This window comes from Uloborus diversus, chromosome 5, assembly GCF_026930045.1.
Source record: "Uloborus diversus isolate 005 chromosome 5, Udiv.v.3.1, whole genome shotgun sequence".
Classification (NCBI taxonomy): Eukaryota; Metazoa; Arthropoda; class Arachnida; order Araneae; family Uloboridae; genus Uloborus; species Uloborus diversus.
The window spans coordinates 166096438-166120036 of record NC_072735.1 but is presented as its reverse complement, the minus strand read 5'-3'; the positions used below and the strand labels follow the sequence as shown (position 1 = coordinate 166120036).

Sequence of the window (23599 nt, the reverse complement as noted above, 5' to 3'; positions counted from 1 at the left end):
TTGAAGATCTCAATATACAAATAATATAGTTAGGGAAGCACATCCTCCAACTGCGACAACACCCCTCAATTGTACTGAGCATCATCCTCCCCCTGAAAAAAAAAAGGCTCCCCTAGTGAAGAGTGTAAAATCCTTTAAAAATAACTCCTCTGAGAGTTTCATTGGTATTTTTAGCCTCCTGCTCCCTCCCCCCCTTCAAATGGACACCCCAGCTTTATCATTAGAATAAATTGCTGGAATAGTTACATTTCAAGATTTTTTCTCTGTTGCAGATCTTAATGTATAGATCATAATGTTAGGGCTACCAATCCCCAATAAGTGCGATGACCTCCTTCATTTTTAATTTTACTGACCCCCCCCCCCCCAAAAAAAAAAAACAGTCCCTACCTGAGAGACTAAAATGCTTTTAAAATAAGATCCCTGATAATTTCAATGGCATAGTCGACTTCAAGACTCTTCCCCCAACCCCACGCTGAATGGGTACCTTGCTCTAGGCCTTATTATTCATCTAAATTGCTGGAACATTTGCTTATCAAGATGTTCAATGACTTTTCTGAATTGCAGTTCTTATAATGTGTGTGATGTAGCTGGGGTGCCATTTACCCTCCCCAAGTGGGGGAAGCACCCCCCCCCCCAAGCAGAAGAAAAACGGCACCATCTTTGTAATGAATTAAAATCCTTCTGTAAAAAATTTAATGGTATTGTTTACTTCATGACCGCCCTCCCCCCTGCAAGGGCTGTTACTATTCTTATAAATTGCTATTATTAATTGCATAAATCCCCTCCCCCCTCAAATTTATCGTGCTTCCCCCAAAACGCGACCTTTATTGACAAGACTAAACTCCTTTTAAATTAACTTTTCTTATAATTTCAATTGTATACTTAGCATCAAGCCCCCCCCCCCCCCCCCCCCAATGGGCATGCACCTGCTTTAGCTATTTTTATTCAAATAAACTGATGGAATATTTTCTTTTCAAGATGTCCAATGGCGTTTCTCTGTAGCATATCTTAATATGCAGCTGATGTAACGAGGGGTGCCCATTCCCCCAGACTGCGATGGTACCCCTCAATTTTACCAAGTCTCCTTTTCCCTCAGGAATTGCGACCAACTAATAAAAAGACTTAAATTCTTTGAAAGTAATTTGTTCAAACATTTCTGTGGTATAATCTGCCTCATGATCTCTCCCCCCTGACAAAAACACATGAGGATCCTTGCTATAGCTATATTAGAATAAATTGCTAAAATATTTATTCACCAAGATGGCCTATGGTTTTTCTCTGTTGCAGATACTTATGTAATAGGTTTTGCAGTGTCCCCCCCCCCCCCATAAAATGTTGAATTTAACAACCTAAATATATCGATATATCGAAAATATCCATATTTTGAAAGTGATATATCGCAGTATTGAAATTCTGATATCGCCCAGCCCTGATTCCAACTGAAATCCAAGCCAATAACAGGTTTCTTTTTCACTGAAAACCTAAAAAAAAAGTAAATTACCAAGGTCATAGCTCAACTTATCAGAACCACTAAAAAGTTTTGTCTGCTATATTCATTGAGAAGGAATAAAAGGCAGAGAGAGAGTGAAGCCTTCAACTCTTGAAACAAGGATTCCAAGTCACTTGATATAAAGTAAAGTATTGGAAGAAATCTTCTCTCATTGGAAGAGTTTCTTCCATTTGTTTGAGTCTCCCATTCTTTGAAGTTGAACCATGTGACTTGAAATCTTTGTTTCAGCATTTTTTAAGCGAATGATTGGGCTTGTTCCCTCTAGTAACTATTTTCTGTTCTAAAGGCTATATAGTGTGTTACAAAAATTACCCAAATTTGTCAAACAAATTTAATCTTTTTTTTGTGAAACCGTTTTCAGTTGCACGAGAAATTTCCTTGTAATAATTTCATTGCAAATAATTTTCTTCTAAATTTTAGCTCTGCCTTGGACACAGTCAGGAATTTCAAAGTTGCAATCAAAAAGTTAGCAAGGCCATTCCAATCGGCTATTCATGCGAAAAGAACATATAGAGAATTGAGGCTTTTGAAGCATATGAACCATGAAAATGTAAGGACTTTTTTTATTTATAAATTTTTTAATGTTTCATTTTATGGTTATTATTCATAAATATTGATGTTTTTGGTAAATCTTTTAGGTTATTGGTTTATTAGATGTTTTTACTCCTTCAACTACTTTGGAAGATTTTCAAGATGTGTGAGTTGCATTTTTGTTTTTATCGTTGTTTTTTGTATATCAGGGGAAAACGCTTAACATAAAGCTAAAGGGACCGTATCAAAATAATTTTTCATTGTTAAAAGATTTGTATTAAACTGCACAGTGTACTTGTCGAGATCACTATATCACTTTGCATTAACCAATTTTTCTTGTTAATACTAGAACACCGGAACATTTTCTTACCCTAGAATGCCGACTGGTGTCATTTCGACACACTGGTCAAAACTAGGGCTCGACCGATGGCATTTTTTGGCCGATGGGCCGATGCCGATTGTTCAAAGATGGCCGATGGCCGATTGTTTTCCTTCAAATGGCCGATTGCCGATGGCCGATGCTTTTGGCCGATGGCAAAAAAAAAAAAAAAGAAAAAAAAATCTAACAGAAATAAATTGATAAGATTGTCAAGGATTTAAAGGATCATTGATTCATTTCACTTTACTTCCTTTCTAGGAATAAGGAATTGTAATCCCCCCCCCCCCAAAAAATCAGATTTCGACCTAAATTTTTATTTTACTATCATCCAATTTAAACTTTACAAGTTTTTCCAGCGCATATGTACCTAAGAACATAAAGATGACCAAAATATCCATTTTGAACGCCTCCTTAGTTAATTATCGGAAATTCTCTTGTGATGTCTTCATGCGCGTAAACTTACGTTACACAAAAACATTATGAAATAGAAAGTTGAAACCTCATACGTAAGTAGTATGATCTAAAAGTTCGAGGACAAGTTGTATAAAAAATATCGTGAATAATTCACATTACCGAAGTACATCTACAGTGGCTCCCAAAAGTGTTCGTACACTTTGAAATTTTGTAGTAAAACCAAAATAACGCAAAACTGAATTCGAATATGAAGACCATTTTTTTTACACTATTCCTATGCCATTCTGAATAAAACCCAGTAGTTTTTCTCAAAATATTGCCAAATTTTATTTTTGAAATATGTCAAAAAACGATGAGACAGAGAAAAAATACACCACAAAAGTCATCGTACACTGAAATATTTTCGAATAAATTCATGATTAAAATTATCATATGTGGTTTTTTTATTGTTTTTACATTGTAATGACACTGTAAAGTCATTTGCCTTTAATTTTCTGTTTATTTATTCCCTAAGCTTCTGCTTATTATTTTTAAATGGCAGGTATGCGCAGAAAACAACAAACATGATTCGAAATTTGATTTTTTTCTCTCACAGTAGCCATAAATTGGTTTGAAATGTCTCTAAATTAGTTAATTTATACCATTCTATAGTGAAGTGCTTGATAAAATGCTTTAAAGACAAGAATCGGATCGAAAGCAAGGTAACAAAAGGTAAACTGGCAAAGTTAACAAAGCGTGATCGGAGGTTTACAGTTAAAAAAAATTATGAAAAATACACATTTGAGCGCTGAAAAAGTTTCTGCAGAATGGAATGAAACATTTTACGTTTAATTTTCACCTAAAATTGTTCGCCAATTTCTCTGATTAGCTGGATTAAAGGGGACCCCTTCCCGCAGAAAATTTCTTGTTCGCGCGAAAAGCAGTAAACTTACGCTTTCCGTCGTAAAATAAATGATAAATAAGCTCAAAACGTTTTGAAACAACGTCTTACTTATAGATGAAAATAAATTCAATATTTTGGGTTAAAATAGTGCATAATTGTCAACAGAAGAAAAAATGAGGAATTTAATCTTAAGAGCTTAACTGGATCAGTTAATCAGGAAGGTGAAGGTGTTTTTTGTGAGAGGGTGCATAATAGCATCAGAACTTGGAAATTTGGAATTTTTTGATGAAATAATGAATCATGCTGTTCACTTAAATATTTCAAAAATTAATTTTAAACTATTAGCCCAAAATTTGGTAATCAGAAACAACTTTGTTTTTTATCAAGTTAACGATAAGAAGCACACGTTCGAGTTTGGTACCTCAAAATTTGTCCTTAAGCTTAGAAATTTCTCCTCAATCGCCAGATTTAAACTTAATTGAACGTATTTGGAGATATCTGGTGGTTAGATTACGAAAATACACCATTGAAACGAAAAGCGAACTAGAAACAGTAAGAGTCGTAGTGCGGCTGAACACTTACTCAGAAATTGCACAAAAAAAGACAGAAAAAACAATGAAATCTCTTCTCAGATGTTTAAAAGCTGTTATTGTTACTGCATGATATTCTACTAATAAAAAGTTAGATTATTTACTAATTTTTTGTTATTTTTTCCGAAGTGTACGAAGACTTCTGTAAAATAAAATTTCCGGCACTTTTTGGTTTTTGATTTTTAAAAAATTAAGTTTTCATGTTTTATTAAAAATTTGCGTGCAGTTTTGTTAAAAATAGATCATAGATCTTATAATTAAATACCTATTCCGAAATATTAATTCTAACCAATGCCATAGGGGCTTATTTCATTGAAAGTCGTGGGTGCACGAACACTTTTGGGAGCCACTGCCAACATTCGTATAGCTTTTAGAAGGGCTCCTGGACATTTGTCGCAACCTCCTGTAAGGCCTCTTGCGCTGCTGCTTCAACTTCATCGTGGGGAAGAAGGCGACTTTCGTGTTGAGGATGCATGATTCGATTGGTCAATACTCTTATATGATAAGCAAATAACATTTCGTCGGACTTAGCTCCGTGTGATGTTTACCTGTTCCCAGCAAAAAAAAAAAAACATTTACATGGATACCGCTTTCTTCCGTCAAGAGAAGATAAAGCTGCATCACAGAAGGTAGCGAAAAATGGCTTCCAGGAGTGTTTACAAAAGTTATATGAACACTGGCAGAAGTACGTAGTCCCTCAAAATGACCTTTTGAAGGTGGGTGTGCTTCGGTAATGTGAACTATTCTGGGTAAGGTTTTATACAACTTGTTCCCCGAACTTTTGGATCGTACTACGTACAATCTGTATAGGGTGTAGTAATGCTTCTTCTTTTTTGTGTGCTGTATGATGGAAGACAAAGAACAACAGCCAAAAAAAAAAGGAAGAAAAACAAAGATACTGTTTAATAACCAATTGATTTTTTTAATTGAACACATAACAAAGACTTCAGTGATATTGTATGATTTAGGTAAACTAAACATAGTTAAAAAACATTAAATTATGTTGTTTTATCATTCAAAAAAAAAAAAGAATAAAACTATGAAACCGTCAACAAATTACGCAATTAAAGTGGAAAGATTGCACGTCGACATTTTTTAATCATCAAGTTAAACAAAAAAGGTAACAGACAAATTACAATATTAAATCATAATAGGAATATTTTTATATTTATTTAAAATTTATGAATAGAAAAGTTTGCATTTTTCATAAATGTATAACAATGACATAAGTTTTGCGGCAAAAAGAAATAGCCATGAAAAGAGCGAGGTTCTTAAAACGCAGCTACAATAAACAAACTCAATATTTACACCAAGTTAATAACTGAATACATATACTACTTGATCTGATGTTTGCACATGTAATATTGAGCAATTTTATTGTTTAATCTTTTATGCAGCACTACAAACAAATTCAAATTAAATTTTTCAATTTAACAATAATTTTCTGAAATTTAAAAAATGGCAAGTAGGAAATCCTTGAAACTTTTCTATAACATATTATTAAACATATGATGAAAACGAAAATAACTTATTCCTTGATTTTATATAAAGACATAAAAATAGTTACTTACAACAGAAAAAAAAATCGATCGCTATTAATGATGCAAAAAAGATGGCGCATTACAAAATATAGATGAAATAAGTACAAGAAATACGCAAGGTGGCATTTCTTGACCAAAATGAATAACCGCTAATTATTTAAGAAATGCTTGAAACGACGAGGATGGGTTAGGGGGGTCACCCTCTGTTTTTGGAGTAACTCACAACGTTAAACTTCGAACGCAACTTCGACTTAATTTTTTTAGTACAGAACCGCTACCACCAACGTCTCTGAAGAGTTTCTGAATCTACTTCAGCACTTCCGAAGAAAAAATTCAAAAGTCCCTGTTGTCCGAGTTATGCCACCATTCAAAACGTCTTTAATCAATTTCTTACATGAATGCTCTAAATTCTTCATAAACAATAGATAAAGCTTGAAAAAAATCTCTAATTTTATGAATGGTGTTAGTTTTAAACAACTCAGAAGTACAACTAGAGTTTAATTTCAGAAATTGAGGGAGTGGGAGGAGGGGCACGCAAGTGTTCTCGGAAATACAAAAAATAGTCGAAAAAAAATAGAGTTCAAAATAATCATAAATATTGAGCAGAAAAACCCTTTTAAAACTTGCACCCGAGTTTGTTTTGACGTGCAGTGGCGGATTTAAAATATAGCGAATGTTGCAATTGCGAGAGAGGTCCCATATACATAGGGGCACCGTAGGAGTTACAAAAATGCTTATGATAAATGTTTTACAACTTTTGTGATAGAGAAATAGGGCCCCAAAATATATTTCGATGGGCCCCAAACATGTAGCTCCGCCGAAGCGATACAGAAAAGACTGCATTACTGTGGTTCATATTACAAATATCGAAAAATTAAAAGTTACCGTCGGTTCACTGGGAATCTAACAAAATGAAACAAAACTGGTTTCTGCATCTCATATTTGTTTTCATGGTCTCCAGTTCTGCAATATATCACTAAATGATCGTCAGTCTGAGACGCTATATTAATTTTGCTTTGAAATAAGTAATTAATAGCCACAAAAAATCGGTTAATAAGCTTTTTAGAACACCCGATCGAAAACAAAAAGCGAAGTGCACAACTGGAACGTGCGCACATCCCACATGCGAAAATTTAGCCTTCTACAGCATACCATTTTTAAGTTTTGACTTATGAGAGATACATACATACATCCAGCAGCAAGAAACAACGCAATAATTAACTTGTTTGGTACCTGAATGCAGTATTAAAAACTCTTTCAGGGGTGACTATAGAAATTCATACTGAAATTTAAGTAAACAATTTTGTTTGAAAACAATAATTCCCTTTACTTTGTATTAAAATGTAAAACAACAAAAGTCCTTTTTTTTTTCAAAAACATCGGCCAATTCCATCGGCTTTTCGATGTTTTTAAGGCCGATGGGCCGATGTTTCCTGCAAGTTAGCATCGGCCGCCGATGCCGATGGCTAAATCGTTGAACCATCGGCGCCGATGTATCGGCCAGGCCGATGCATCGGTCGAGTCCTAGTCAAAACTAAGTGAGATATTCAAACAAAATAAATGCAATTTTCGTTTTAATATCTTTTTAATTTATGAATAGTAATAAAATAATAAAAGGCATCAACTTTATTTATAGATGAATTATTATATCTATAGGAAAAAAAAAGCAGAATATATTTTTCAGAAAAACTTACCTACATCAAGTACATTAAACACAGAGATAATTTATATGTTTGGTTCATTTTTCCATATACTACTCTTTTACCTCTTTTACAGGAAAAGCATATTTTGGTCGCCACATTTTTAATAAATTTTTTTACCTGACATTTTTTGCGCTTTGGTGGGCTGTTATTTTGAAATTCATCTTCATTCCTTTTCTTTTTTCCTGCAAATTACTAATATATTCTCTGCCCATTTCGCCCTTTTTTGCGAGACATTTTTAAAATTTCAAACTAGAATAATATAAAAACGCTCAAAAAAAAAGCATCATAAATAATCCAAAGAGCTGCCAACATGTATGCAAGTGCATCAACTATTTCAGCAGAAAAGAAAATCCAAAACCCCGGTGCAATTGATAAATCATAACACATGAGCACTCATAGGGTATCAGAAACTATCACGTGATAAGCAGGTGTAAAAAATTAAAATTTGCTTACACATTGGTGACCTTCAGTACTCTGACGCTTATTATAGAACTGCAATATAAAAAAAATAAATTCAGTATATTGGAGGCAAAATTATTGTAGTGTCAGAATGACTCTGCACCAGTATTCTAGGTAAATTCACCCATAAAATAAATTTTTAAAAAGCTACTTTCTCATAACTTTGTGCATGAGTTTTCCTTACATATTAAATAAAAGTAACAAAAATTCGTATGGATCCTGTGATTATATCCACTAAAAAACATAAAAAGAATGTAAGACGAGACATGGCATTCATGAGGTTTCAGTGCTCTAGGCCAATGATTCTCAATTAGTGGTCCGCAGAATACTAGTGTTTGTGTGCAATTTTCATATGGTTCGCAAACAGCTAGTGAAAAATTAATGTGTATCATTTTTATAGCTTTGTAATTAAATTTAGTAAAGGAAACTTTTGGATTCATCTCATTTTGCCTACTATACTTGTTGTGAAAATGTAATTTATTTTTTATGTGGTTTGCAAATAAAAATAATTATTAAATATAAAAAATGAAATACACAGTTCGATTCTTTAATAATATTTTACACAATTCATTCTTTGTAAAACAAACAAAAAGTAGCTCATCCTATTGTTTTTTACCTTCCAGTCGCAAATGAAATATGATTTCTGCCAAACCACTTGACCGCACGATTTCTAATATAAAATATGGACTTGAAAAATATTACGTAAGAATGGGTTTAGTCCCCCCTCCCCAAAGTAAGGGTGTGTAGATTTTTCCAACCCCCTCCCCCTTGGGACCCTTACATAATTAATGAATGACCTCATAGGATTTGGAAGGATACTTAGTTGCCCTCAGTAGTGAAAAAGTTGGGAGCCACTACTCTAGAGTTTTCACTGGTAGCGTTAATAATGGTGTAACGAGGTCTGCATTTTGTGTATATTATACATTTTTTATGACCTTGAAGAAAGAGTTTGAATTAATTGCACCTTCTGCTCAGCAATCAATTACAAAAAAAAAAAAAAAAATTCAAAGCACTAGAAAGTTAAAATTTGAATTTTGAAACTTTTTTCATACTGCTTTATAATAACATCTTTCAAAGAATGAAGATTTTGGAAAAACTGATACTTATATTGACATTTCATTATAAGCTAAAATTAAATTGACTTCTGTAAAATTGTCTAAGGGTTCCCACAAGAAAAAATATTTTAAAAAGTTTTACTATATTGTATCAAAACTGTTTAGAGCAAACTTGATTCATATAAGTGGTAGTCACTGCTGTAGCAAAGCCTAACATTATTCCTACCTGTTTTAATAACTTAAAAATTCATTATTTAGAAGAAATGAAAAAAACAAAAGGAAAAAAGAACTACTGATACACACTCTGAATAACAACTCTGGATACTTGACTTTTACTGTAACATATTCTTCCATGGTCTAAGCAAATTCCCATTGAATGTTAGTTTAAGACAAAAGACTGCTTAAAATGAAATTCTATCACCATTGGGTTTTCAATATAAAAAAGTACAATTTAAAAACTTTTTTTCCTTAATCTTTTTTTATTTTCCTTTTAAACATTTAATTTTCTTGCTTTTGCATTTGAGAAGTAGACAGGTTTGCAAAAGCCTTTGATTGTAATTATGAGTTATCGTAAAGGAGGTTACATCTATGAGCACCTAAAAAGGGCAAATAAGATTTGAAGGACACTGAACCTTTTTTTTTTTTTTTTTGAGCATTCACGATTGCTTATTGCTTACATTTGACTGTTTTTAGCGTTCCTATCATTTTATTTTCCTGCCAGCAGCATCACCGACAACCGGCACCTCACAATGCTGCTCCTATAGCTAAATCCCTCTTGACGTTGCGTCCATATCCTACACAGGCAGGCAGGCAGGCATACATGCACATATATACATATATACATACATAAACCTACATACACACACGCATACATACACACACAAACACATACACACAAATGCATACAGACACACAAACACATACACACACCCACAGATACCCCCCCCCCACACACACACAACTACCCATACACTCATGCCTGGACACAAACACACATGCCTACATACACACTCGTGATTGTGAAAAACATAATTTGAATTCAAGATGTCAAAATTCAAATTAATTTTTTTTTTTTTTAATTTTAGAAATTTTTCTTAAACAGGAAAATTATAGCACTGTAACAAAAAAAAAAAGAGTAATAATTGTTAAATTGTAAGTTGATAGCTAATTAGTAATTGGAAGACAAGGTTCATAATTTTAAATTGTATTTTTTACTTTGAAAAAGGCTGTAGATATGCATATTTCTGTGTGTAGACTCTTATTACATTCATAGAAAGAGTTTTGTTTAATATTTGAAATAGTGTGAGTTATGTTACTTTGTAGTCTTTATTTATTCTCTTCTCCCCCTTAGGTATTTAGTGACACATTTAATGGGCGCCGACTTAAATAACATCATCAAAACCCAACGACTGAGCAATGATCATGTTCAGTTTTTAGTTTATCAAATTCTTCGGGGTCTGAAGGTGAGCAGTTTTTTTTTTTTTTTTTTTTTGAAGAACTTAATTAGTGTTAATTCTGCTATAAAAATGATTTCAGAAAGTCTTGTCATCACTTGTGAGGGCAATTCCACGGTCAGAGGTTACATACAAAACAATACATACTGCAATATTTACATTTTGGACGAGGAGAAAACTGGTCATTAATACATTGGGTACATTACCAAATTCTGCAAAAAAGAATACTCATTTGTTTAAAGAATAAAAATAATCTTTTATACTTGAAAGAGCCTTTTGGCTTTGTGGGTTATTTAAATTTTACTGGAACGTTTAAATTTTATTTTGGCGTAATTTATTTGTTTGGTAGAATAATATTTATACGTAATTTTTGGAATAGACGTGGGGCCGAGATTTTTATTAGACATCGCTTTTTGTCATCTGTATTTTCTTTTCAATCCTCTTTCCTCTTACTCGGTTTTCAATCTGAAGATGGGGAATAGAAAAATTTAAAGGAAAGCAGGAGGATATAAAAGATAAACAAAAAACAAAACCGATTTGTGTAATATTGTGGTCCCGTGTGAATATGAAATAACAGCGTTGGCCATCTCATTAATGTAGTGAAAGCGACTAACGGTGCACACCAACTTCGCCTATAGTGCATTCAGTGAGAAGTGAAAATGGAAGAAAGCAAAGTAATGTGACACTTGGCGATACCGCTGTCTGCTTGACGCTGGTACAGTGAAAACAGTGCCAATCAGATAAGCGAAATTTTCATGAATAAAATCGCCAATCTAATGTGTAACTAATGAAGGTAGCAAATATTGGCGCCAAACAGCAACCCTCTTTGTTTACTTCCACTATTATTTCTCCCTGAATGCCCTATAGATCTTAAATTATTGCCTAAAAAATTTATTTCTTTGTTTCTTGGATTTCATATGTTCTATTTTTAATATGTTCAAAATAAATTTTTGTGTAGTAATGTTAAATTTTCTGTGAGAAATTATCTGGACTTTTACTTATTAACTTGATTTAACTTTCCTAATCAGCTCCAGTTTCCTATTGTACTGCTTGTTTTAACCACATATGGGGGGGGGGGGGGGCGAGTGACCTCATGTCAAGTGTTCAAAGGAGGGCTCAGAACTGAAAGGTTGAGAATCTCTGCTCTTACTCGGGAGGTTTCAGTCACATAGTGAACTCTTTTCCAGCCATTCGTGATTATATTTTTCAATTCCATTGACAATCGATATGGAACATTGCTTAAACTTATGCAGCTGATCAAAACAACTCAAAAGTTTTGATAATGGAAATTAACCAGGGGGGGGGGGAGGACCGGTTTGAGGGGTATTTTTCACGTTTTTGAGGGATCTTCGTGATATTTAGGGTGTGCGCCCTTGCTCTTAGGTGGGGTGGGCACCCATGGATTAACATTATTAGTTAATGTTTAATGTAGCCATTTGACAATAACTAATAACTTAATTCTTGTGCTACATAAGTTAGAGAAATTTATGTATACATTGTCACACCATGCATATAGTTTCATGAAAATTCCTAAGTTTTATTAGCTGTGCAATTCATTAGAATTGTTCATATTTTACTTTGGTTATTATTTCTTTTTGATAGTATAAAGCAAATCTAGGTGAACCTTGGGTTTTTATATTATGAAAGGTTATTCTGCCGCAATTTTCTTTTTGAATTTTTCATACTCAAAATGATGAAAAATTGCAATAATTGAAGAATTTCTTAGCTTTTACATTAGTTGTATGGTTTTAAAATTTTGATCTTTTTCAACTGTTATGCTTTGTAAACCAAACTTTGAGAATTTGTGTTCATTCTACAATAGCTATGTGCTACATTCAGCTTAAGATCTGAAAAATTAGATTTGTATGAGACACATAAACAATGTTCATTTTTTATGCCGAAATTCAAGATCATATTTTAACTTTTGTTATGTGTATTTTTATCTGTTTGTCTAAGTTATTTGATGAAATTTAATGAGTAGTAAATTTATTGTCATTTATGCCTCATAATCTAGTCTGATCTAAATGTTCCAGTTGGGAGGAATAGAGATCTAAAATATAATGTTTACAAGCAGCGATAAAATTAAAAAAAAAAAAAAACGACTGAGTTGCAGCTGTAGAATCAAGATTGAAAATTGAAAATCCTTTTAAAAGCCTTATATTATAAAAAATCGAAGTCAAGTATTTTATTTGCTATTAAATGGAAACTGGCAACAGATAAAAATTTTAAATCATTGCTTTTAATTTCCTTGGCGGCCAACAATGAACTTGGTTATCAATCGCGTGAAAAAAGGCTTAGCCGTTATTAAAGTCTGCTTTAAAAAACGTCATAATTCAAATTCTATGAAACATGGAAGTTTCAAACACATTCTATCAGACACTGGAAAAAATTCTCTTTATTTTGGTAGAAAATTTTGAAATTTTTAACTTATGTTTTCACTGCAAAAATCACAAACCTTTTAGAGGTTTTTAATTAATATCTTCATTAATTAGTGTCATCCAAAGATGCAACCTAGCTAAGAACACTCTTGATTTCGAACAAAAAGAAGTTTTTCAAAATCGGTCCATCCGTTTAGGCGCTAGAGTGCCACAGACAGATACACAGACACATGGAACTTATAACCCTGTTCCTTGGTTTGTCAGGGGTTAAAAACAATCTCGACTTGTTTTGCATATAAAGGGTTTAGCTATAGACTGTATAATATATATTTTAATAGTTGGAAGTAATTCAGCATCTATATTAATTACCCTTAAAGTAAATATAATTTTCTCTTTTTTAGTATATACATTCTGCTGGAATCATTCATAGGGTAAGCCTGCTTTCATATTAATCGTAGTTGCACTTGAAAATGTTTCTTTCCGTCTTTGAAATCTGAAAATCACATTTCTTTTTTTTAGGATTTGAAGCCTAGTAATATTGCTGTTAACGAGGATTGTGAATTAAAAGTAAGGAAAACTAAATTTGGGATTTCATGTTATTATTTAAATATTTACAGTGGTATTAAAAATTGTATTTTTATAGATTTTAGATTTTGGTCTGGCGAGACATGCCGAGATTGAGATGACAGGTTATGTTGCCACTAGGTGGTATAGAGCACCAGAAATAATGTTAAATTGGATGCATTACAACCAAACAGGTTTGTAAAATTAAATGTACATAGGTTATGATAGTCTGTTCCCTCCATTGAAAAAATTAAGTCTGTCTTCCTGAAACTCTTAATGAGTGAAAAGTATCAAATAAGGAATTGTATTAGTTTACAGTACAATTCTTTACTTAATGAGTTTACATAACATTGTATACTTGGGCTGTTAGAAAAGAATTCAGCCTTATTTTTTGTGTGATAACCTTATGGATTTGAATCAAGCAGTCTTGCATGAACTGACCTTGAACCTTTGTAAGCATGTTTAAATGTTTTTCTGTCTGTCAGTAGCCTCAGTCTCTAGCAAACAGGGTTTGACTAAAATTGTGTATAGGGCTCTCATCAGATTTCATTAGAAAAATAACAATATCCTATTATTAAGAAACATGTAGCTGTAATTCTCAAAATAATTTATAATAATAATGCTCAAAACATCTTTCATATAAAAGAAACATATTTAATTTCATCATATCTAAATTGTATGATTTTATTTTTTTAGTTGATATTTGGTCTGTTGGATGCATCATGGCTGAACTATTAACTTCAAAGACATTATTTCCTGGCACTGATCGTATCCTTTGAAAAGTGTGTTTTTTTAGCTTTAAATTGTTTTTATTGAGGTTATCTGTAAAATAAGTTTTAAGTTTTTTATATTAATGAAAGTAGAGCTTTATTACTCAAGTAGTTCTTGACTTTTTACGTCATAAAGTACTTAAGTGGAAAAATATCGACTTTTACATAAAATTCTTATTTATTTAATTACCTAAAAAAGAACATGCATTTGATATACAGTGTGTCCTGAAATAAACTGACGGTTTTCAAAAATTCATAACAGGAAAACTGTTGATGGTATAAAAGCAATTCTTGCAGAAATTTCATGTGATTGCTGAAAATTTTCCTCTCAGAGTTCCTGATTTCAATTTAAAATTTTTTCAACAGGTGTTGCTGCAAATAGCAAGCCGGTTAGTCGAAGAAAAGTAATTGAAAATCACTTCAACATTTTCTAAAAATCTTAATGAGTAAAAATTATGTAAAATTATTAAAATAACCAACTGTTATTACCCGGGGTGTTTGTGATCGGACATTTCCGAAAATTTTGGGTTGCTGTTTTCGAAAATTAGTCGGAGGACAAAATTAGCAGAAATTTTCTGCCAAGTAAAACTGCTAGTTGAATGGCTGCAAATTTATTACTGATTATTTCTTCTAGTTTCTGTAGGATTATTTTGTGTAGGTTCCCTAGGACAAGAGCTGTAGGATTTTTCAGATTTATATCCTCAGATAAAATTGGAACTATAAAACCAGAAATTCTGAAAAGAATTCATAACCTGTTTCATGTAGATCTTTAAGATTTATTTCTTAATCTCGAGCTTTTTCCCATAATAACTATTAAAAATGATTAATCGACCGATATGTAATTGCAACTGACATAACCCCCAAGGGCCCCCCATGTTCCTATCACAGTGATAGGACCAGATGGCCCTTGGGAATGATTACAGCTGACAGTAGACAGTAATTGCAGCTGACAGTAGAAATTTTGAAAATATTGCAATGTAGTTTCATTCATAAATTTCTGTTGAAGGGACATGATTTTCAACTATTTAACTTCCATTTACAGCCATACTCTCTACAGAGTTATCTATTAACACATTTTTGAAGTAAAATAAGGTACTCTGGGAGGGAAAATGTATGCCCTGGCACATCATGAATTTCTTACAAAAGTTGCTTTTATAACCTTAATCCTTTTCCTGCTATAAATTTTTGAAAACTCTTCAGGATACACTGTAAGCATGCAACAGTAAGCAAAATAACATTAAAAGTATATAAAAATGCAAAAAGTTAGGCATGTGCTTCATCGTTTCAATAAACGCTAAAAGTTGCGAGCTTGTGGGTATCCCAAAACTAGTCTTTGCATTTATTTATTTACAGTTGAACCTCTTTATCACATCACCTTAGGGACTGTCCTAGTGTTGTCCTAGCCGGAGCAGCGTCATAAACAGAATAGTTTAAAAATTTGTGCTTAAACATTAGTTTATTATATGAAATTAAGATTTAATAAAGAAATGAATAGTTTCATGTTTTTCATTTGAACTAATGTAATTTTGAATTATTGGTGGGTCAAACTGAAATTATAAGAAAAGAAAATACTTCACTTTTTTTAAATTCTAAAATACTTTTCAATAAAGATTTGCTTACTCTATGACTAACTTTGTTCACACTCCTACTTTTCACGAAGCTTAAAACTTAAGTAAATTAAAAACTGGTTTCCTGTAATTCCAGCAGGAAAGAAAACAAGTAAGGAATAAAGGAATCTTCACTTTTTTCCACAATGTGATCAGATTTTGATGGCTAAACCCCACTTTTAGAAAGAGGAAAAATGCTTGTGTTCTTTACGTTAAAGTTGTGTGTTCCTTTTCAATCTGAGGGGCTCTTTTTTTTTTCTCATAGGAGACCATCTACAGCTATGGTTTTCTATTCTCCTGCTGCTTCCCAATCCAGTATTAAAATGCACTTGCTTTACATTCTTTTTGATTGTCCTTCTTGCCAGAGTCTGAAACCTCTAGCTTTCAGAAGTTAACTCCCCCCCCCCTCTCCCCCCTGCCATTTATGAGGTGGGGTGCGTAGTCTAAAATAACACAAGTTTCTTCACTCTTATCAGAGTCAGAAATTCTTACAATAAACTTTTCCAGATATTTTCATTATTTTCTCAAAAATAATTCGATTGCATAGAAAAATTTGATCCTGTGTGAGCAGCTCAAAGTGTTGTCACAACCAGGAGATTCACTATAAAACACTTGTAAAATCCGGAGTCACTCAACATTAAGATTGTATAGCATAAGTTCGGAACTTTGAAAAAGTGATGTGACAACCAGAGTGTTGTGAAATCTGGTTGTCGCGATAACGAGGTTCAACTGTACTTACGTTAAATGCATGAATTTGCAAAAAATAACTTTTCTTAGTATTACTTTGTAGTACAAAGATGTTTATTTCTTATAAGCATGTTGCATAAATAAATAATTTTATTTTTGTTCTGATTTTTCCCCCCATTTGTCTGATGAACAAAATTAATTGTTCCAATTCTTATGCCTTAAACTTTAACCAAATAGCACATAGTAGTAGTAATGCATTGGTGGTACAGCAGATATTCCAAATTAAACTAGTATCTTGGTTAATAGTACTTAATTTTTTAAGACGTTGACCAGTTGATTCAGATTATGTCACTTGTTGGTAGTCCTGATGAAAATTTACTTTTAAAGATTATGAGTGAAGAGGTAAAATTATGTCTAATATTTTTGCATGTCTTTTCTTTCATGCATGTAGTTTAACAGAAAGTGACTTGTATACTTATTTGGGTTGATAAATTCATAAAAGTAGTGAGAGTTGCACAGTTTATTGTTCCCTATAGTTAGCAATTCTATAAAATTAACTGTAACAGAAAGGTTGTGTTGTGTAGTGAAATTTCAAAAATTCCATTCTCTTGAAAATTGTATGTTTTAGGTGACGGTCTAAATTAATTGAGGTTCTGTAAAATGACATTAAACTTGTTGTGCGGGTTTTTAAAATGTAGAAATATGTGTACTTAGGGGAAAAAATTGGCGTAGAAAAAAATGATTGAAAGTGAAATTGTTATAATTGAAAAACATTGCAAATATTTTGATCTGTAAGATTTTGGTATCTGTTGTTTAATTTTCAGCTAGAATCTTTTTTAAAAATGTATCATTTAAAAAATAACATTTTTTAATTTATATGCTTTATAAAGCAGAAAAAAACGAACTAATAGTTTGTGTACAAAAGTAAAATAAAATACTAGTAATTTATATGAACATTGAAAATAAAACTTGATTTTATCGATCAAAATTTTCCAACTGATGAATTTACGAATCAGGATTTAATGTTATGCCTGCCTTATAACCATCTAATATTCTTTCGTAAATCTGCTTAGATTACAGAATTTGAAATAACATAATTTTAAAATTACTCTTTATATTTTATTTATTTTACCAGTGGTTAAATGTACTCTTAATTTTTTATATTTTGAAGTTATAGCTTTGTTTCAGCATTTTGTGCAGTAATATATCAATTCATCCCCACCTCTGAAGCTTTTGAAGATAATTGCTTATGAATTCACCAGAAAACACTTGAAATATGGAGTAAATCTTTATCTATATATATAAAAATGGAGTTTGGTAAATTTGTTCCCTAAGATCTCAGAAACTACCCGGCAGATTTAGCTGAAACTTTCACCGTTTGTTCAGTTTGGTACTGGGAAGGTTTATAGACCAGTTCGAAAAAAATCCGATTGATAGTTCCCTTTTTATTCCAATTTTAGTCCCAATTTTCGCATAAATGCCCCAATATGGGGGTGGAAAAAAACGTGCACATATTAATATTATATGTCCATCGGAAGCGCCAATTTTTCTGCTGAAGATAGCATCTGTTCGAAGTTTCTAAGTTGTATAAAAAACGAGTTATGAGCTTTTTTGTTCCCTGTTCGAAGGCTTTCATCAACCCAAGTCATTATTTAGTGTGTCATCTCAACTCCCAAGAATTGTTTCGTTGTTGAATATTTTTGCGTTTCGTCTGACTTTTTGAGGCTTTTCTCAAGTCAAATCTTAAAGTAACGTTTTTCCACAAGATTGGCTAAAAATAAATTAATTTGGCAGATCATTTTACTTTTAAACTTAACTTATGTAATTAATGGTTTATTATTATTATTTATGCTGATTGGACACTTGCTCACTATATCCAACCAACCAGCAGAAATATCGCCAGAATTTTTTCAGAAAGATTTCAGTAGCTGATGCATTTGGCAGTTTTTTCCACTGTCGCTGTTTTTCAGCCCAAAGACTACGTAATAATGTTTCTCAGCTTTCACCATATAAACAAAATATCGCCAATCAAAGATACTTAAAAAAATACTGTGTAAAATAATTCAACAACTAAATTAGGCAAATCCATAAACCGCACAAAAACTTCCATTAATTTTTCTTTTTACACGATTTCAAACAATCGCCAAATTTTACTACTTATTTTGGAAACATTTCGAAGGAGACCGTTTAGCGCCTTTTTTTTTTGACCAAAAGTATCTCGGCATCTGGCAACAATATTTCTATAATAAAAATTAGTAAGGAGGGGGAGTATTATCGAAAGTGTCCAAAATGATTCTAGCAAATTTGGTAAGATTTTAAACCGCACCAAGTGCCCACAAAAACTGAAAATTCCCAAAATAACTAAAGCAAGTGTAAGGTGAACACGGGCGGCTACATTTTTTTAAACAGTTCGTACATCAATAGCCATACAGAGAAGGTTTTAGATTTTAAAAAAAAAAGTACTAACAGATAAATCTTTTTAAACATGTAAAGTTTAATTTCATATTTCGGAAATTCTTCAAATTTGTATATGCTTAAATGTCGTGCTTTCGTTTCTAATTGAATACTATTTTGTTCTTTATACTTATTGCTATTTTAGTTTAATGAGTAAGGAAGAAGCTTGATTTTTAATCACGTCAAAAAGGTTTGTTTTAAATTTTTTCGCTTAAAACAGAAAACAAGAGCAAGTAACGATTGTTTCTCATAATTATTACTCACCCAGGCAACGCCGGGTATTTTTGCTAGTAGAAGATAAAACACATTATCTTGCCCTGCCATTGTCTTAAATGTCACTGTTAAAGAAGAAAAACAAAGAGATTTAAATTAGTTACATTAACTATTCAAACATTATTTGATTCCAATTTTCGATGATAATTGCATATGAGGATGTGTAGGAAAATAGATTTTATTTCTCCCTCTTTTGCAATTCAAAGAAATGTACGAAAGTTTCACTTGTATATTAGCACCTCATAATATGTTGTAATTGTTAAGGTATGTATCTGTGCAAAGGTAAACTTTTATAATTTATTAGTTGCATTGGTTATAGTTTCAGTCTCTTACTAACCTCATGCTATGAATTTATTTTTAGCAAACTATATAAATAGTTTTTGCACAGTTCAATTGGTATGAAAATGAACAGCTGGTGTGTTATAAATATATTGCATGCTTCAAGTGTGTTTTTGTGCTTTTCATGATTTATACATTTCTTCCAAATGATGGCTAGAAATAATTGCATCCATGCCTTAGAAACTTATCTCTTAGAGTAGTTGTGTAAATCCTGTGATGTTGCATTAACCACAATCTGCACAGTTGCTTTTTAGGCTGTTACTTATAACCTTAATTTTGCATTAGATATTGATCAATTAACTCGCATAATGGTTTTGTGTGGTAAACCAGATGAAGAGTTCCTGGACAAAATCAACAGTGAAGAGGTAAGTTATTCTACCGATATTTCTACTTCGAACTGATTAACAGCTGAAATTAAAATATATTGTAACAAAGTGTGTTCAGTGTAGTGTAACCGACTTGTGATTAATATCACGATTCGTGTTGATGATAATAGATTTTACCAGCCTCATTCTACTCATGACCCGGTTTTAAAACAAGAAAACAAATAAATAAATAGAACCAACTGCTTGTTTAAATTTTCACACATATGTTTTATCTTAAGTAGCATGAGATATCTTATGTTTTTTTCATTATTTTTTTCTTGACTGCCGAGATTGAATCAAGTAAGCGTTAGTTTTATATGTTCTTAGTGGTCTGAAAGTGGGTGTTCCCCCCATTTTTTTGAGCAATCAGGAATTGCTCAAGGATGTCATCAGGATGTTGCTCTGATTTTTCATATTGCTATGACCACAGTTGTTTTTAATATTTATTTAGAGATCGAAATATTCGTCTTCATAGTTACATGTAGTCTGCGGTTTGACTTTTTTTTTTTGGAGGGGGGGGGGGGGGGGCTTAACCTACACAGACTTTATACTAAAAGTTTTTTTTGTTTGTGTAAAATTACGATTTTTTGGGAAATGCCTATATAGATTAACTTAAACAGCAAAACTTCATCTAACTATAAAATTTCCAGATTACTAATTCCCATGGTTTAACATTGATAAGACATAAAATACGTAGCATGTTTCGCTGTAAATCTTTATGATAAGTGTACTGGTGGATATTGGCCATAAAATCTTTATCTTTATTACCGCATTCTAATCACCATTTCTTTTATTATGGATATACCTCCTGTTATCTTTTCTAGAAAATGGCCAGTCATAATGTGATGAATGCAAATTTAATGGCCATTTCCATTCCATTAGTAGAAACAAGAAGCTCAACTCAAAGAGTAGGGTCCTGTCACAATTCGTGATTGCAAAAAAACAAAATTTGATTTCAAGACGTCAAAATTCAAATGATTTTCTTTTTCAACATTATTTCAGGTATGGTTAAGGCTTAGTTACCTTGAAGTTCTAACAGTTATAAACTATAACACCATCCATGTTGTAACGCAGCTGAATTCTGTGGCATGTTTTTGCAGATGTTTTGTGGCAAAACGTTTCAAAATAACTGAAACTCGACAAAATATCTGTGAGAACATGGCACAGAATTCACCTGTGTTGCAACATGGACAGTGTTCTTCCAATGTTTAAAGGTCTTCAAGGTAACTGCGTATAACAAACATTCAACCATAACTGACATATTTTAAAGGATAATACACCTAATTTCGGACAACTCTTTGCAAGTTTAAGAAAAGCTTTTCTCTCAACAATGTTCAAATGTAGCCATTTGTTTCTTTAAAACTACTAAAAACTGTTTCAAACCAAAGCGTCATCTGACTGCTTATGAGGTAAATGAGTTCGTCCTTTTCCTACAGTTTCCTTAACTCTGCTGGGGATCTGGAGTTGCACTAATTTTGGGGTAAAGGAGTCTGAGTCAAACGCTCTAAAAGTTCAAGAGTGGGAACCAGTCTGTTATTTTTCCTTAAATGTATTAAACTAGGGGTATTCAGCGTTTCTCTTTACTCTGCCATTGACTGTACTATTCCACATGCTTGCTTTAAACTTTGATTTAAAGACTTTATAGCATAAATTAGTGTATTGTACAACAGGGTTGAAGAGTCATCTGTAGATTGCTTACCTTAGTAAGCTCACCATCTTACAATACACAATTTATTAGTTTTGTGTAGATAGCACAACATAAAGTTTTCAGAGTTTTTGTTATTGTAAAAACAATGTCTAAAATTGTATCTTAATTCTTAACATTTGTATCTATAGGCACGAAATTACATTCGTTCTTTACCTGCAATGAGGAAAAAAAATTTTAAAGAGGTTTTTGGTGGAGCCCATGCTGATGGTATGTTTTTTCCTCCTTTAAATCCTCGGTGTCTTCAAATTTGTCCAAAGGAAGTTTATTTTGAGACTCTTATTATTTTGAAGTATTAAGAGTATTATTTTGTTTTCTATCAATTGAAATAAAAGTAGGCACATAGAGTGCTGCAAGCCGAAAGACAATCGATCAAAAATACAGAAAAATAGTTATTAATGTGTACTTGCAGCTGTCTTTTTATAGTTATTCCTTTTTCTCAATTATTATGTTTGTCTTTGTTTAAATGAAATGTCCAAATGTAGTTTGATGCTAAATATTCTCGCTCATTGACAGCACTGCAAAGCCAAAATGAGCATGAATAAAATGGCCTCAATTATTCAGTAGGAAGAATTTAGGGCAACCAAAATCTTGTTTAACAAAACTAATTGAATTAATTTAGAACAAAATAAATTCCGCATAAGCTCAAATATGGTACCATAACAATACTTGGGGCATTTCTAGGCAACTTCTAGTTCATAATTTAAGAACATTATGTGTGGATTTTGAATGGGGAAGACAAAATAAAATGGGTTATGACCCCCCCCCCCCCCCAAGATCAAGGCCCCCCCCCCAAGGTCAAAGTATGGATTCATCTCTAGATGCACTAAATACAATATTTTGCCGAATATTTTTTCTTTTCAAATGCAAAGGATTATTAAACTTAGATTGCAATGATCAATTTTAATTAAGTTGTTTCTGAACAATAATATTTCATTTGGTGTAACATTGTAGAAATTAAAGTATGGCAATTCAATATGTAAGTGTTTTTCTTCTTCACTTTTATCTGCTTATTTCTTTTCTCTTTTATTAAAATTACTTTGAATGTGATAAATATGTAACAATTTGAATTTTAATTTTGTACAGAGGTATTATGTTGTAATTTTCATTAAATGTATAAAAAAAATGTTTGTTTACCAGATATCCATTATTTAAATTTGTTTAATATTCAGCTGCCGAATGCTGAATTATTCTGCCTTGGCTGCCGAATACTGAAGTATTTGGTTGTTTGGTTCGGTCAAATGTGCTGTATACCGAATATCAACCAAATATTCGGTGCATCTCCAATAAAGTATACTTTATAAATTACACTCAACATATTTTATTGGGGAAAATGTCAAAATACATAGAATAATTATGATGTTTTCAAAATGGGAGACGAAGGCAATTGAACCTCCTGATTCCTCAAATGATAATGCACTTCTATATTTTGCTGGATATACCCTTGATTTATTGCCTAATTGTCAATTTGATAGGAAAGTGAAGCATGTTCACGGATATGAGCTTATCACTTTTTTCTTTAAACAGGGGTCTGTCCAGGATTTTTCACAGGGTCCGTTTTTTGTGAAAAATCAAATAATTTTGTGAAAAATGAATTAATTTTGTAAAAAATCAAATAATTTTGTGAAAAATGAATTAATTTTGTGAAAAATCAAATAATTTCGCAAAAAAAAAAAAAATTTTTTTTTTTGTTAAAACGAAATTTTAGAATTTAGAGATGGCACAAACTGCATAAATTAAACTTTAAGTTGAGTGTTTTACTCTTCTATGTCGAGAAAATCATTCTGGAGTGTTTTTCTGATATTTGGCGGGGGGGGGGGGCATCGCTCTCTCAAGTATCAATATTTATCTACCATTCTACATTATGTTAAATTATACTAGAAATATTTCTGTACAGTATTTAAAATAATTGTAACAAAAAAATAAATAAATAAAATA

General features: G+C 32.1%; 1 protein-coding gene across 1 annotated transcript in view; it reads left to right on the top strand.

The window, feature by feature from the left end:
• The window catches only part of LOC129223435 (mitogen-activated protein kinase 14-like), a 36787-nt gene that overhangs the window by 3228 nt on the left and 9960 nt on the right, over positions 1 to 23599 (top strand). Inside the window, 9 exon segments of the mRNA XM_054858048.1 lie at positions 1931 to 2060; positions 2149 to 2207; positions 10417 to 10528; positions 13299 to 13328; positions 13417 to 13464; positions 13541 to 13655; positions 14158 to 14229; positions 19877 to 19956; positions 21793 to 21871. Coding sequence (XP_054714023.1) covers positions 1931 to 2060; positions 2149 to 2207; positions 10417 to 10528; positions 13299 to 13328; positions 13417 to 13464; positions 13541 to 13655; positions 14158 to 14229; positions 19877 to 19956; positions 21793 to 21871 — 725 coding nt within the window.